Genomic DNA, 15181 nt, shown 5'->3' with positions numbered 1-15181 from the left:
TCCAAACCCATTATACCTCCCTAAGAGTATTCATCAGGTTAAAATAAGCATAATTGCTGCATAGTGGTGGGGAGGTCCAATGGATCACGTTCAGTTTGCAGGTTAGAAGTGCCCTTCCCTTTTTATAAAATGATACCAGCCATATTCCAGTGATGTCCAAAACACAGTCTGGAAGACTGTGGGACAAGCAGCAACAATAACTGGACTTGTGTATTCCTTTGTTCCCATCCTTCACACAGGAGGAGGAGGAGCAGGAGGCGTTAAAATGAAAGGTTCCACTTCAAAAGGCTCCTGGTTAGCAGGAAAATGACAGTTTGAGCAAATCACAAATTGTCCCATTCAAACTATGGTTTTCTGCTAGCTGAAAGCTGAAGATCTAAATGTCCTCTCTTCCGGGGGGGGGGGGGGGGGGGGGGCACAGACAATATTAGGGCTTACTTCTACTTATACCCAATCTTTCGAAGTCTTGTTTAGGAGATTCTCTGAATAAGGTCAACCTTTGTTCTTTTATGGCCACTCTCAGAGAAGCTTGTGAAAGAGAAGGTATTTTAATATGCTAGTCTAACATGAACACTCTAGCTATCAAACTTCCTCATATAAGAAAGATGCTAATCTAAATAAAAATCTATCTGTGTGATTTTAAATGTTGTGGAATAGATTGAAAACTGATATACCTTTATTTTCTTCGTCCAAGTTTATTATGGCATAAGTTTCATTCAGATCTGACAGTTCATGAATCTTGATGCTAAAATAAAAATAAAAGATCACCCTCTTAAAAACCACAAATTAATAATGAAATGTACATGGCATTAATCGCTAAGAAATTTACCCAATATTGTCCAGGTTGATGTTAGTTTACTGTATTACCATCTTCCTGTATTGCCACAGCACTTTATCACTTTTGGAATCATACATCTGTAAAGTTTCCTTCACACTAATTTGCATGCAATACAGACACAAACCAACATTTATTTATTTTATTTTTTTTAAAAATAATCTGAATTGTATTGAAAGATTGATATCTACCATTAATAGCTGAAAGGAGACCCAAATTCCAAACTGTTTCTACTGTTGCTCCTTTCCCTGTCTTCCTTCAGTTTTATTACACAGCATTGCATGCTGTGAGCTTTAAAAGTCACTGATGAAGAGTTAGAAACAACCACTGGGATATTAACCATCTATTGAGGGTGGCAGTGGCTGCTTGATTCTTGAAGTACTGCTTGTAAAACTGTTTGTCCAAAAACTGCCTGTCCTGACTTAAATCACTCCACTTCATAATGCCTAATAAATGTTGATAGTTCTTTCCATCCTGCTGTTTTATATATCTTTTCCAAGGAAGATCTGGATGCTGTTGTCGTCAACATTGATCTTGTCAAATGTGCCCACACTTGTTGCGGTGTTGGACTCTGAGCATAATTGTAACACAAATGAATGCAACCTTTCAAGCATCTTGAAATCATTGATTTAGATGCCTTGAATCCCAATGTCCTCGGATGAAATGAAATGAATAATGCCTCTGCATGCCTAATTTGTCTTGTTCTTTCAATATAAATCTTTACAGAGCTCCTGACATCAAAGGAGTGCCACCTTTTTTCTAATTGATGTGTCAGATTTAGCGAAAATGTAGGAAGTTCTAATGCTGGAATCATGTAAAAGCATGATATGGGTTTTGGAAGGAAGGATGGCTTGACAATCAAAGACAACCTATCTCTTTTCAAATCTGCCTAGGTTAGGGTTTACTGAAAGCAATGCAATTTCCAACACTAACCTAGCTAAAGAAATCGTTACTAGGAATGTCATTTTGAAAGTCATTAATCTTAGTGATGCTTCAGCAAGTAATAAAAAACATGGTATTTCAGTACCAAATACAAATGCCAAGTAGGGAATGTGTGAATGGATCATTGTGCTTGAAAAGTTGCTCCCATTAAGAACTGCTTGGCATGAAGATGAGCTCACAAAAGTTTCCACTGACAACACAGAAGGCAAGGCTGCTACCCGCCTCTTTGAGGTGTTAGGCCTCAATCCTTTATCTGTTCTACATGTAGGAAGGATAAGATACCACATGTCCGTACCTCTTCCATTAACACTGAATTTTGCTCACACCACCTCTGGAATGCCTTGAAGGTAGACATACATACATACATACATGCTGTGGACACCAAAATCCATGGATGCTCAAGTCCCATTATATATAATACCACAGTAAAATGGTGTCCCATATATCAAGTGGCAAAATCAAGGTTTGCTTTTGGGATGTCTGTCTGTCTGTCTTTCTATCTATCTATTCAAGCCATGGATGACTGCATATGTGGTTGTAGAATTTGTGGATATGATGGGCCAAGTGTATTTATTTATGCTCTGGTATGACTTATATTCATCACTCTTCACTGACTTTTTTCTGAAATGTATTAGAAACCTGTAAGTCTGCAGAAATTGCAAAATCACCCTGAGGTCATGCTCTGCCTTCTGTCTAAGCCCAGCTTTCAGCAAGATATCATACAGGTATGGAAACTGCTGCACTCCCTGTTACCTCAAAACCACTATCAATAGAATAAGAACTTTGGCAAGAACCCTGGGTGCAGTTGTTAGGTAGAGATCTGAATTATAACAGGTGCAGCTGTAATCGAATCATTAAGTATGTCCTGCAGCTGTAGAGCATAGGGACATGCAAATAAGCTTCTTTTAAGTCTACAGCAGTGATTCCCAAACTTTAGTCCTCCAAGTGTTTTGGACTCAACTCTCAGAAGCCTCAGCCTACTTGACCAAAAGTCAGGAAATATGTGAGCTGAAGTCCAAAGCATCTGGAGGACCAAATTTTGGGAATCACTGGTCTATAGAGAATATGTTATTGGTTATGGCTAATATGATTTCTCTAGTATGGTTTGCCATACCCCCATCTTGAACTTTCAATACTGCACTGAGGAATTTTAAATCCTGTGTATTTTGGGACCGTAAAGAAAACGGGGTAAATTCCTTTGAATCTCTCATTAGATTTTGTTTTTGGTTTTCCATTTCTCCTTATTTTTAATCTTTTTAAGAAATAATTGTTTTAGATCTTATCACCACAGTTTTCAGCTCTTAGTGCTGATCTTCCCTCCATATCACTCTTGATATAATAATATTTTTCTTTAGTATAGATTCTGTAGCCTGTTCAAAGGTGCACCTCTCAAAGCCCAGCTGAATGGCAGAAATATATATATGCACTGTAGCATGTGTGCTTGCAGCTGTGTGGTTTAGATGGCAGATTCTTCCTTCTGCATCCTTTTCTTTTTCTTTGATGGGGCATCTTTCACAGAGCTCCTCTCCATCCTCAACTTTTTTTCTCTTTTTCTTAAGCAAGTCTCATGTTGATGTCATTTGTAATCTAATAATTTTGCCTAATTATTGTTAGCATGAGTTATATTTTAATGTAGTAAATATAAATAGAGAAAAATCATTCATCAACTGGCAAGGTAACAGGAAAACCTGAAGGGGAGAGAAGGGAGTAATGGTATAAACAGTCTGGAATTTTGGTCTCTTGCCTTGATCAACTGGCATGAGGGAATATCTCAACAGTTGTGGATTGCTCTTTCACCCTCCTGAAATGGAATGTTCATAATGTAAGATTAATAGTAAATATCAAATTTGGTAAAAATCAAGGCATAAATTTAAATGCTAAAGAAGAATATTTCTGTTATTGTGTATCTTCAAGTCATTTCTGAGTTATGGCTACCATAAGGCAAATCTGTCGTGGGGTTTTCTTGACAAGATTTGTTCAGAGGAGGGTTGCCCTTGAGGCTAAGAGAGTATGACTTGCCCACCATCACCCAGTGCTTTTCATGGCTGAGCAGGGATTTGAACCCTGCACTTCACTGTCCTAGTCCAGCACCCAAACCACTACACTACACTGGCTTTCTAGAGAAAAATACAGAACTACAAAGTGTTTCTCTGAGAGGTAGTCCAATAGTGGACAGACTGGATCAAAAAAATCTCACAATAGTCTTGTTTTAGGTCCAAAGACAATGTTTGGTGACAGTGTGAAATTTGTGGATTTTGTATAGCACCACAAATCTTAAATTATATTGTTGAGAAAAACTATATTCCAAAAATTTCATTTATTGTACAGAATATGTAGTTAGTTTGCCCACATACCCAATCATTTAGCACTGTGAAACATATACACATCTACAAAGACCTTAGCAAAGATTAGATATTTAAATTAGCCCTGCTCCTCTAGTATACACTAAAATATGAAAATTAAATTCCAGTTACTCTATACTCATCTATAAGTGTAAAAATTTATGCCCAAAAACTGACCCCAAAATCCCAGTCCGACTTATTTACGGGTCAGTATGGTAATGTGATAGCAGCTCTTTCAGATTTTCCCACGTGGTGGGGAGAGAATTTCTTTTTTCTCTTGAGTCAAGCAGGAGTCCTGGATGATTAATTGCTGTTAAAGAAACAAACAGAATCCCTCTCCTGCCTGCACTGGCCGCTGCTGTCTGGGGAGTGAAAAGTCTTGATTTCTGTAATGTGGTCTACATAGGGCTACCCTTGTAACTAAGTTCGGAAGCTTCAATTGGTTCAAAATGTGGCAGCCAGACTGATCACCAGTTCGTCCAGGTTTGACCATATTACACTGGCTACCAATTAGCTTCTGGGCGCAATATAAGGTGTTGGTTACTACCTTTAAAGCCCTACATGGCTTGGGCCTGAGCTACTTGCAGGAACGCCTCTCCCTACATAATCCACCCCGCACTCTCATAATAACTGGAAAGAACGTACTAGAACACCAATCAATCAGGCTCATGTCAACTCCCCAAAGAGCCTTTACTGTAGCTGCTCCAAAATTGTGGAATGGTCTTCCCGAAGAGATCCGTCTTATTGCCTCCTTGGAGGCATTTAAGAAGACACTTAAGACGGATCTCTTCCAGTGAGCTTATCCACCTGACTTTGTGTAAGAGATAATTCCTATCCTCTTGGCCATAAAATTAATTGTTATTCTTTTTATTGATGTATTTGTATGTGTATTTTAGCAAGCTGTAATCCCGCCTTTATGAATCTGGGAGAGGTGGGAAAATATAAACAAACTATTACTATTATTATATTACTTGCTTTCTTGCTCACTATATACTGAGCCAAGAACTAAATTCATGGGATCTATTCTGTTCAATTTACAGTCTAATACTACCTCTGAAAAGATTTTTTTACTTCTTGTCTGACACTGATTCTAAGGTAACTTATAAGGTTTCACTGTTTGCCTCAGCAGCAATCAAAATTCGGGCAAGAGTTATAGCAGACATTGCAGTTGATTGCCATGGGGATGATTTTATCTGATTTTTAAAGTTGTTTTTAATGTTGTTTTAGTTAAGTGCCTGGAATTTTTATTATGTTTAATGTATAAAATTCGGATGTTAGTTATTTGATGGAGCATTTTACAATTTTGAATGTTTGATATTGCTTTTCCCCCATGTGCCCTGATTACATGCTGTTCTCCCCTGATATGCAATGGTACTATCTAGCTAGTTTGTCTTTTTTGGTTGTTGTAGATTTTATAGTATTTTAAAGTATTGGTTATTTTTATGATGTTTTTATACTGTATGTTTTTATATTGCATATTGTGTTACATTTTTTTCCTTGCTGTACCCCGCTTTGATCTATTTTTGGAAAAGCGGGTTATAAATAATAATAATTATTATTATTATTATTATTATTATTATTATTATATTAATCATGCAAATTGCCTTTGGCTTCAGCATTAATAAAAGTGAATTGAATTGAATATTATTATAAAAGCAAAGTTTAAATGCTGAAGCAAAAAGCCACAGTTAGAGCCTCCCTTGCTGTGCCCATACACTGAAGGAGCCTCCAAGTTTTGCCCACGACTTATCCACAGGTCATGACAAAATCTGTAATTTTGGCCCCCAAAGCTGCCCTCGATTTATATATGAGGTCAACTTATAGTTGAGTATATATACTATTATTATTTAACATTCATAAGGAACTATGAACTTTAATGGAGAGTTGGAAAAGAAAGATGGATGCCTCCCCATCAACAGTTCTTTAGGGTATAATCCTGTAATGATATCACCTTGAACACAGTTTTGAAAGACTACTATGGTCTTCTTCCATTTTTAAAAAAAATATTCAAAGACTATTAGCAAGAAAATGAAAACATGGAATGAAAACACGGAAATCAGAAACATATTTCACTAACTAAACAACATTTTGCTCCGATTCAGAATGAGAATACTAAGCCAGATCATTGTAAGAATATCAAGTAGTAACACACAATTTGGGGCTCGACGGATTGTTCTTGACTGCAATTCTCATATCCTTGACTATATTGTTTGGGATAATGGGAACTTCAGCAATAAGGACAACCGATTGCCCAGTTTGATTTACAGAATGGAGACATCACCAATACAATCTTCCCTACTATGTCTCAACACTATGGGTGCAGTATGCATGTTGTGCCTGCATTATGCTCTAAAAATATTTCCTGTCTCTACTCATATCAATGAGGAATATATGCTGTATTTTTGCACTCTCTCCCTTTAGAATATATACAGTAACACACCTGCACAACCAAGATCCCTATGTGTATCAGAAGACAAAAAGATCTCTTGATCAGGGAACCGCTGCTAACACAGGGCTAAATAAAATGCTAGTTCCAGCAAGAGTCCACCCATTGAATTGATGGGACTTGTTAAGTCACCATTTATGAAAGTCTCATTGATTTCAATGATTATGCTCTAGTAAGGACTAATATTCAATTTATCTCTTCGGCTCATAACGTGCTATAATGGCATTTTCAGTGTGAGGGATCAGTATTTATCACTTGTTTGTGCAATCTAGTATATTAATGAAATATGAAAATCTTCTGACTCACCAGCTGTCTCCACATGATGCAGCCTTGTTTAGCGACTCTGATATTGCAATGCTAGTCAGGTTATCCTTATGATTAGAAGTTTGAAAGATCTCATGACCAATCTCACGAATGTGGGTAGAAATCACCACAAAAAAGCCACGTGAGAAACCAATCAAGATGTTGTTCTCCCCATATCTGTTGGAGATATTACTAACATAACCAAAAGAATTCCACCAACATGGCTGCAGAAAAAAATCCTAAATGGTAAACCTTGTTAAGGTATTCAAATCCTAAATGGTAAACCTTGTTAAGGTATTCAAATCTCCTTGACCATAAAATACCACAAGCTCACACCAAAACAAGCAAAGAAAAATCCCTCAGTTTAAAGATCCACAAAATTATTGTGACATAGACTTTTGTGAATTGTGCAAGTAGATTCTAGTCCACAAAGACTTATGCCATAATACATTATAGTTATCAAGGTGCCACAAGACTATTGCTTATAGTGCAAAAGAAGAATAGAACTACTCCCCTGAAAACTTTTATACACCTGGCTCACCCTTTCCCAAAATTCAATAGTATTTTAATTAATTGCTTACAATTTATAAGCCACAATGTTCCCATAACGCTGCTGAAATGAAAATTCAGTTGGGTTATCTGGGTCTTTGAAATTATATAAAAAGAGAGTTTTCTGAGCAACCACAACGCACACCTAAAAAAAAAAGGGAAAAATAAAAATAAAACATATAAAGAGACCACTATACCTACAATTGCTAACAATGAAGAATGGCAGCTATTTCGCATGCTCCAATGCAGGTCTGCACAAAATATGGCCTGGGGGCCGCATGCAGCCCACCAAAGGATTTTAGGCAACCCACAAGGAAGTGGAACAACTTCAAGGGTCCTCTGCTGCCCGGCTTTCTCCTGAGGAGGAGGATAGGTAAATGCCTGCCCTGCAAGTCTTCTCCACTGCCCCACTTTCTCTTGAGGAGAAGGCCTGGCGACAGAGGAGAAGGATTGGTTAACATTGCCTTGCAAGGCTCCTCCACTGCTTGGCTTTCTCCCAAGGAGAAGGACAGATGGTGGAGGAGCAAACATTCGCCCTACAAAGCTCCTCCTTCATCTGGCTTTCTCCTGAGAAGGCCAGCTGGTGGAGAAAGAGGGGCAAACATTTGCCCCTCAAGGCTCCTCCATTGCTTGGCCTTCTCCCAAAGAGAGGTCTGGGCAGAGGAGGAGTAGGATAGATAAGACTCCTCTGCCACTTGGCTTTCTCCTGAGGAGAGGGCTGGGCAGAGGAGGTGGAGGACAGAATTAAGATTAATTAATTCTAATTAATATTACATATTTGGGGGGGTGTTTCGGGCTATGAGGTCATGTTCTAGAAGAATTTATTCTTGATGTTTCACCAGCAGCTGTGGTTGGCATCTTCAGAAAATGCCACAGCTGCTGGCGAAACATCAGGAATAAATTCTTCTAGACCATGGCCTTATAGCCTGAAAAACCCACAAAAAACTATGGATCCATCCGTGAAAGCCTTCAACTTCACTAATTAGTATAATTAATTATTATTAACTAATAAATATTTAATTAAAACCTATCTGAGGCCCTAAGAAGTTTGACCTATTTTAATTTTGGATCCTACCTACGGCCAAGTTGTGCAAGCTTGCTCCAATGTGTACCTTTTAAGAACTGCAAATATTTTACATAAGGACCTGTTACAGACAGAAGGATATCAGTCTTTTAGCACAAAATCCAAGTGTTATTCCCACTAAAGTATGCCTATTGAGAAAATGGCATTTGTTAAGTCAACACTTATGTAAGTCCTTCTGAGTGAAAGGATCTGCTATAGCAGGAACTGGTAACTGCCTTTAACCATGGTATATTACATATATGAGAAGCATCTTTAAAATCATACACTGAAAAATTACCATTAGAAATCTGAATGTCTTCTTGAGAAACAGCTGCGGTGTATCTGCACACAAAACTCGGCAAAATATATTGTGCATTGTATTGTATTAGCTCTTATAATACAGGTGGGGACTGTGTGGTCTTTAAGTTCCACAAAACCTTTTAGAAGGGTTCTGAGTGGCTCCTGCCTCCCTGAATCTACTCAGAGTCTTTTCAAAATTGTTAAGTTGAAATTGATACTGGCGGGCGGGGGGGATGTTGTCATAATTTTGCTCCTCTAATGTTATTTCATGAACCTCATTAACAGTGCAAACAAACAAACAGTTAAAAATGTGCTAATTCAGTACCCAAAAATCACTTGAAAATACTTCCAGTCACTTGAAATCACTTCTATGTACTGACAGGGGATAGTGGCCTGCCATGGGATTATCCAACCTCAAAAGATAGTTTGCCTTTTTTGTTTCTTTGTAGAAGCTTTATAACCATAAGCTGCAAGGCAAGCTGACAATTTTGCAAGACAATATGAAGATATGATGCTAAGAAAGATGCCAACGTTTTTGATCTATGGTTTTAATCTTTCATCTACATCTTGGATTTAATTTAATTTTTCTGTGTTTAAAATTATCCTTTTTATTTTCATTTTCACAGCACCCTTGGTTTCATTAAATGAAGGAGAATAATTGAATACAGTCTGTACAAGTTGTTACTGCTGATGACTTACTGTGGTTTCGTTTCCTCCTGTTTTGTCATCTGTCTTCATTACTATGAATTCCATATCACTGGGATCTCCTTTCACTGCTGTCTGCAAAAATAAGGTCCCAAGGTTAACATTATGCATGAAACAATACAGTCTTATTAATCACTATTCCAAAAGTGGATTGCAAAACTGACTTGCTGGGCAGAAATGGGTTGTTTCCTCTTGCTTTGCACTAACATAATAATTGAATACAGCTTTCAACCTCCCAAATACCCATTTATTTGCTTACTTTAATCCAAGACCACCTGTCATAGGATGTCTGCACTGGAAAACCTGATCCCAACCAAAGGGGACTATTAGTTCGATTTTCACAGCATCACATACGACCAAGAGCCAAGCCCAGATATGTAAGGGTATGCTTCTTTTGCAACTTTTAAGAATATCTACATATAATACATGACATTAGCTTGAACTGAATATTCTTAAAAAGTGGCATCCTCTTTTCCTTCTCCTATGTATGAATTTTAAGGAGCAATCATATGTGTTATACAAACCAAGGATAAAATTGTGTCCTAAACCAGTAGCAACTTGAACCATTGCAAAAACTCATAATACCTTTATTTTTATATAGGTATGGACATTCCCATGACTAATCAACAGTGAAATTAGCCCCTCCATTGCTCTTCCCCAGTAAATTGGGAAAGCCAGGAAAGTGAGAAGAAAAGATAAAGTAAATTAGCAGTGTTGCCTTTCACCAGTGAACCCACTGTGGATGGCCATGGATTTTTAAACATTATATATTTTTGAAGCCTTAACCATTTTCTGCAATTCAGTCATGTCACGTCAACATTAAAGACAGGACAATCCCAAGCACAATCAATAGCCCAAGACAGACAGGCTGAAAGGGGTGTGGTGGTGGTGGTGGTGATACTAGGGTTAGGTCCCTAACCCTAGCATGGCATGGCAGTGTCCTGATGACGATGTCCCATCCATACGGGCGCCGCCATTTTGACGTAAGAGACACGCAAAATATACACATTGTTGGGCGTCGCTTACGTCACGAGTGTGTCATGCACTGTAAAAAGAACCCAGTTTTTCCGGGTTCTTTTTACTCTGGAGGGACGCCGCACGGTTTGACAGCTGTGGTGGCCCTCCGGAGGGAAACAGGCCACCGCCAACCCGCCCTTTTGGGGCGGTCTGTCCTGGGCCAATGTTATGATACTTTTTTGCATTTTCAGAATTTCCTGTAATTCAAAACCAAAATATAGACTGATCGAAAACAGATTCACTTTATAGTTGTTTCTCTTGTGCTTTCTTTCTCATACTTTGAATGAAAACATTCATACATGGAACAAACAAGAGCAGCCATATTTTTTCGTCTAACTTTCATGTAACTTTACAATGTGCTGAGCATAAAAACATCAGGAGTTTATTACCATTCTGATAGTATCTCCTTCGTGATTGCTAACTGTTATAAATTTGTCTTCACCACCTAGAGCTATTAATTTCCTACTGCTCCAACAACCACATGTGATCCGCTTGGAGTGCTTACCTAGAAAAACAAATTTCCATAGAACAGCCATGTTAAATAATTAAGTAATTTTGTTCTCAAATCAATCTTTTGAAGTTAACATGTTTTTAAGTCAGTGTGTTTAATAGTCCAATTATCACACTGAATGGACAAAGTGCTATTTACTAATATAGTCTACTATCACTTAGCAACCTTTTAATATAAATACAGATGTCTTAAGTGAACAGATATTCCTCCGCCACACACATTTAACTATTTACATTAGAGATTTATTCAACAGCTATTTTAGATGAGTTCTGAGTGGCTTTTCTCCTACATATGTAAGTAAGTTAATGAGTTCACCATGGTACTGACCAAGGACAGGAATTTTGCGAGATGTTTGGTGATTATATATAAGAACACTTCCCTTAGCTGTTCCAGCAGCAAGTAAGGGTTCAGATTTTGACCATCGTAAGAAAGACATTGGTTCCCTACAATTCAAGAAGGAAAAAAGGGAAAATCAGAGCTGTATAAATCCATTTTAAAGGTTTAGCTGGTAACAACATTTAGAAATATTTCAGAATAAGTAACCAGAAAAAGAGCCCATGTTTTAAGATCAAATAATTAAGAGGAAGAGCTACTTCTGTAGTACAAGTCTGCATATAAACATTTGTATATCATTTATTAGCTGCTCGTAAAAGGAATTGCTCACAACATTAATACAAACTAAACAAAAAAGCCCTAACTGTAAAAAAAGGAACCACAACAAAATGATCGAATTCAAGACCATCTTCTGCATTTTAGCAAATTAAATTTAAAAATATTGTATCTGGGATACAGAAATAATATGGAATAGATAAATTAAATCGCTCAATTTTATAAAGAAAAGCAAAGTATGGTTGCTTCAAAAAAGAACAAATATGTTCTTAACTTTCAACTTTACTACCGTATTTTCCGGCTTATAAGGCAACGGGGGGTATAAGACGACCCCCCAAATCGCCTGCCGGCATCATCCATGAACTCCCCTGAGGGGGTCTCGCGCAGGCTAGAGGGGGCCTTTCTGGAGGCCTGAGAGGATCCACGGCAGCTGGGCTCCCACTGCCATTTTTTTTCTAAAAGGCGGCGGGGAAGCGGCTCCAGAGCAGGCCGGGCCAAGTAAAAGAGCCAGCCCCTTACTCCTCGGTGCCGCCGCTGGGGATCCTCCGATCCTCCAGCTGCTTGAGAAGTCCTCTGCGGAAGCCACCGCCGCTGCCACTACCCAGGATCCTCCGCTCCTCCAGCAGCTTCCGCAGAGGACTTCTGAAGCCGCTGGAGGATCGGAGTACTGGACTATGGAGGATCGAACTACTTGATTATGACTCTCGAGACCAAGGTTCAAATCCCAGCCTGGTTATGGAAACCTACTGGGTAACCCTGGGCAAGTTACATTCTCCAAGCCACAAAGGATGGCAACAGCAAATCCCCTCTGAAGAAAAGGGCCAAAGATACCCCATGATAGGTTTGCCTTAGGATCACTGTAAGTCTGAAATGACTTGAAGACCAACAATCAACAGCCTCTGGAGGGTCTTGGGGCAAAAACTGGCCCCAAGACAAACCACAATTGCAAATCCTGGGGTACCAAATGGCAAAAGCGTATTTGAAAGTGTAGCTGTGAGGTTTATCAATACGGAACATAAGAAATACTATACCACTAGTTAATATTATATAAAAACAGATGCACTGCAGGAATCAGTAACAATATTCTCTGAAGATGCGTGTCACAGATGCTATCGAAACGCCAAAAATAAACTCTTGTAGAACATGGCCACATAGCCCAAAAAACCCACAAAAAACTAAGTAACAACACAGAATGTGAAAACCTCTGGGGAATGCCCAGCTAGCAAGTTCAGAAGATATATCTTAGCATAAGCCATGGCTAATGGAACACAAAATCTTACCTAATATCTATGAGAAACATCAACAACCCCAGTTCTAGAACTTCTTGTCATATCAATTGGACTATATTATTTTCTCATTTCCCTGATATATACTTTTTAGGATTCTCAAAAACATGCGAGGATCCATAGATGTCTGACGTCTGCACAAAGATTTTTCATTTATTGCTCAGAACCTTAAATACAAGAGCTGCTGAGGAAAAAGCTGGGAGGCCCAGCAAGAAATGCTTGCTATTTTGAACTGCTTTCTTCCATAAAGCATTTCAGAAAATGATTAAATTAGATGTATGCCTATCCCTCTCACTATCTGGCATGCTGGCACAGGTAAAATGTCTGTACTGTACTGTCAATATGGATGTATCATGGACAAAAACACAGACCATAAGTGATCACTTTCCTGTAAGCAGAAATATCTTTGTATTATTTTCAGGCTTCCATTCTATTTAAGATATACAATGGACTTGATATAAGATATATTGTAAGTCATACCTCATGCTAGTGTCCATCAAGGTAGTTTTGTTTGTGTTGGCATCCCACAGATATATGGCACTGGATTTTTCAGCAATTATTGCTAAGGTATCTCCATCTTGATCCCAATCCATAGCAATGCAGTTGCTGAAATAGCACAGAAAATATTAACTACTATTTCTAAATATGCCTTTCATAGAAAATATTACAGTATACTAAATTTAACTTTAACCTTTGCCTGGGTTCCTTGAGTTGTCCAACTCTTTCATGCAGAATTTCCCATTGATTCTGATATCATCGAAATTCGTAACCCAAACTCTTTTTGAAAGCATTAATGAAATAGACGAGAATAATCTGACTGAGTAGACAAATTACTTGCTACATTCTTCTATTATTTTGGCAAATCTTAGCTTGCTTAAAATATAAGGAACATTTCAAATTTACATAATATAGTCCTGTTGTTTTTATATATTTTATTGACTTTTGTCTGAAACATATTCTGATACATTTCTCTTTTACATATTTGTTTACATCATATTATTTTTCAAACTTCCTCCCCCTCTTTAACTTCTTCAAATTATATATATATATATATATATATATATATATATATATATGTTCAAATTCTTCTTCCATAATTTATATCATTACAACATTACAACATGTCTAATTATATAGATCTTATCTATTTATTCTAAGAGTATACACTCTTGGTTATTTTATATCATATATGTCTAAACACTTTGACGTGATTGTTTTTAAACAGTTACCATTATATCAAAACTTTTCTAAATTGTTAATACTGATTTCTTTCCTTCCAATACTAACTACTGACAGCAAATATTATTCCTATTAAATATAGTTGAAAGCAAAGAACTCAGGAAACATTTAAAGCACATACTATATAGTCAAAGCTGCCAGAATCTCTTTCACAAAAAAGTGTAGTAGTACCGAAATTCTGACAATAGATGACTGTCTAAATAAAACTTTAGACATGCTTGAAATGGACAAACTCACAATTTTATTAAAGGATAAAATAATCAATGAAAAGAAAGAAGACTGGGACATAATAATGAATTACTGCAAAGAAAGATGGTCCAAAGTTTAGGAAGAGAAAAGAAAACAATCCTGTTTATTTTTAAAACTTACCCTTGTAAATTAATTTCATTCTTCTTTTTACCATGCCGATCAAAAATTTTTACAGTGTGATTGTGACTTTAAAAAAAAGAAAGAAAAGATGAGCACAGAAGACAAACAATCATGTTGGTTATATATCTATAAATGCTCATTAGAGTCTTAACCTCTTTGTACGTGACAAACTCTGACTCAGGTTAAACATAAGCAATTTTTCATGGCCATGTATTTACATTTGGTTATGCAGTATGGATACCTTCAGTAACTTTAAATATATGTTATCTTACCCTGTAACAGCAATGTAGTTTCCTAGAGTTTTTTGCCAAGCAAAAAGCACAGGGGAACTAGGTGCATCCTTTTCAAACAGGCAAAACACTTCCTATGGAAAGAAAAAGTCAATGATAAATGTGTAAACATATGTTTGATTTAAAGTTTTCATTTGCCAAAAACAATATATGCAAAATACAAACTATAGTCATCCCTCCATATTTGCAGCTTTGATATTTGGGGATTTGATTATTCATGGATTTCATTAATATGTTCTCTCTAGGACTGTCTAGGTCCTCCAGTGCAACTCTGAAAGAACATTTGTAGCTACTCCAGTGCCATTCTATGGTCAGTGTATGTTGGACATTGACCACAGAGTTGCACTGGTAGAGAGGTAAAAACAATGTTTTTGT

The 15181-nt window shown here is 37.4% G+C and overlaps 1 protein-coding gene across 4 annotated transcripts in view; it reads right to left on the bottom strand.

The window, feature by feature from the left end:
* Positions 1 to 14893, bottom strand: part of WDR19 (WD repeat domain 19) — a 58458-nt gene extending 43565 nt beyond the window's left edge. For 2 of the 4 annotated variants that reach the window (XM_042466734.1, XM_042466733.1), the window contains exons 1-9: positions 14789 to 14893; positions 14517 to 14582; positions 13389 to 13514; positions 11341 to 11456; positions 10892 to 11007; positions 9480 to 9560; positions 7450 to 7562; positions 6872 to 7045; positions 675 to 745 (exon numbers count right to left, since the gene is read on the bottom strand). In XM_042466734.1, coding sequence (XP_042322668.1) covers positions 675 to 745; positions 6872 to 7045; positions 7450 to 7562; positions 9480 to 9560; positions 10892 to 11007; positions 11341 to 11456; positions 13389 to 13501 — 784 coding nt within the window. In that variant the 5' untranslated portion in view covers positions 13502 to 13514; positions 14517 to 14582; positions 14789 to 14893. Of the gene's footprint in view, positions 1 to 674; positions 746 to 6871; positions 7046 to 7449; positions 7563 to 9479; positions 9561 to 10891; positions 11008 to 11340; positions 11457 to 13388; positions 13515 to 14516; positions 14583 to 14788 lie in introns of those variants that run through there. The other 2 variants (XM_042466735.1, XM_042466736.1) reach the window with 2 other exon arrangements.
* Between the last annotated feature and the right edge of the window lie 288 nt (positions 14894 to 15181).

The sequence above is a fragment of the Sceloporus undulatus genome, chromosome 5 (genome assembly GCF_019175285.1).
Source record: "Sceloporus undulatus isolate JIND9_A2432 ecotype Alabama chromosome 5, SceUnd_v1.1, whole genome shotgun sequence".
Classification (NCBI taxonomy): Eukaryota; Metazoa; Chordata; class Lepidosauria; order Squamata; family Phrynosomatidae; genus Sceloporus; species Sceloporus undulatus.
Note: the sequence above shows the minus strand (reverse complement) of the source record. Positions and strands in the feature narration are given on the sequence as shown.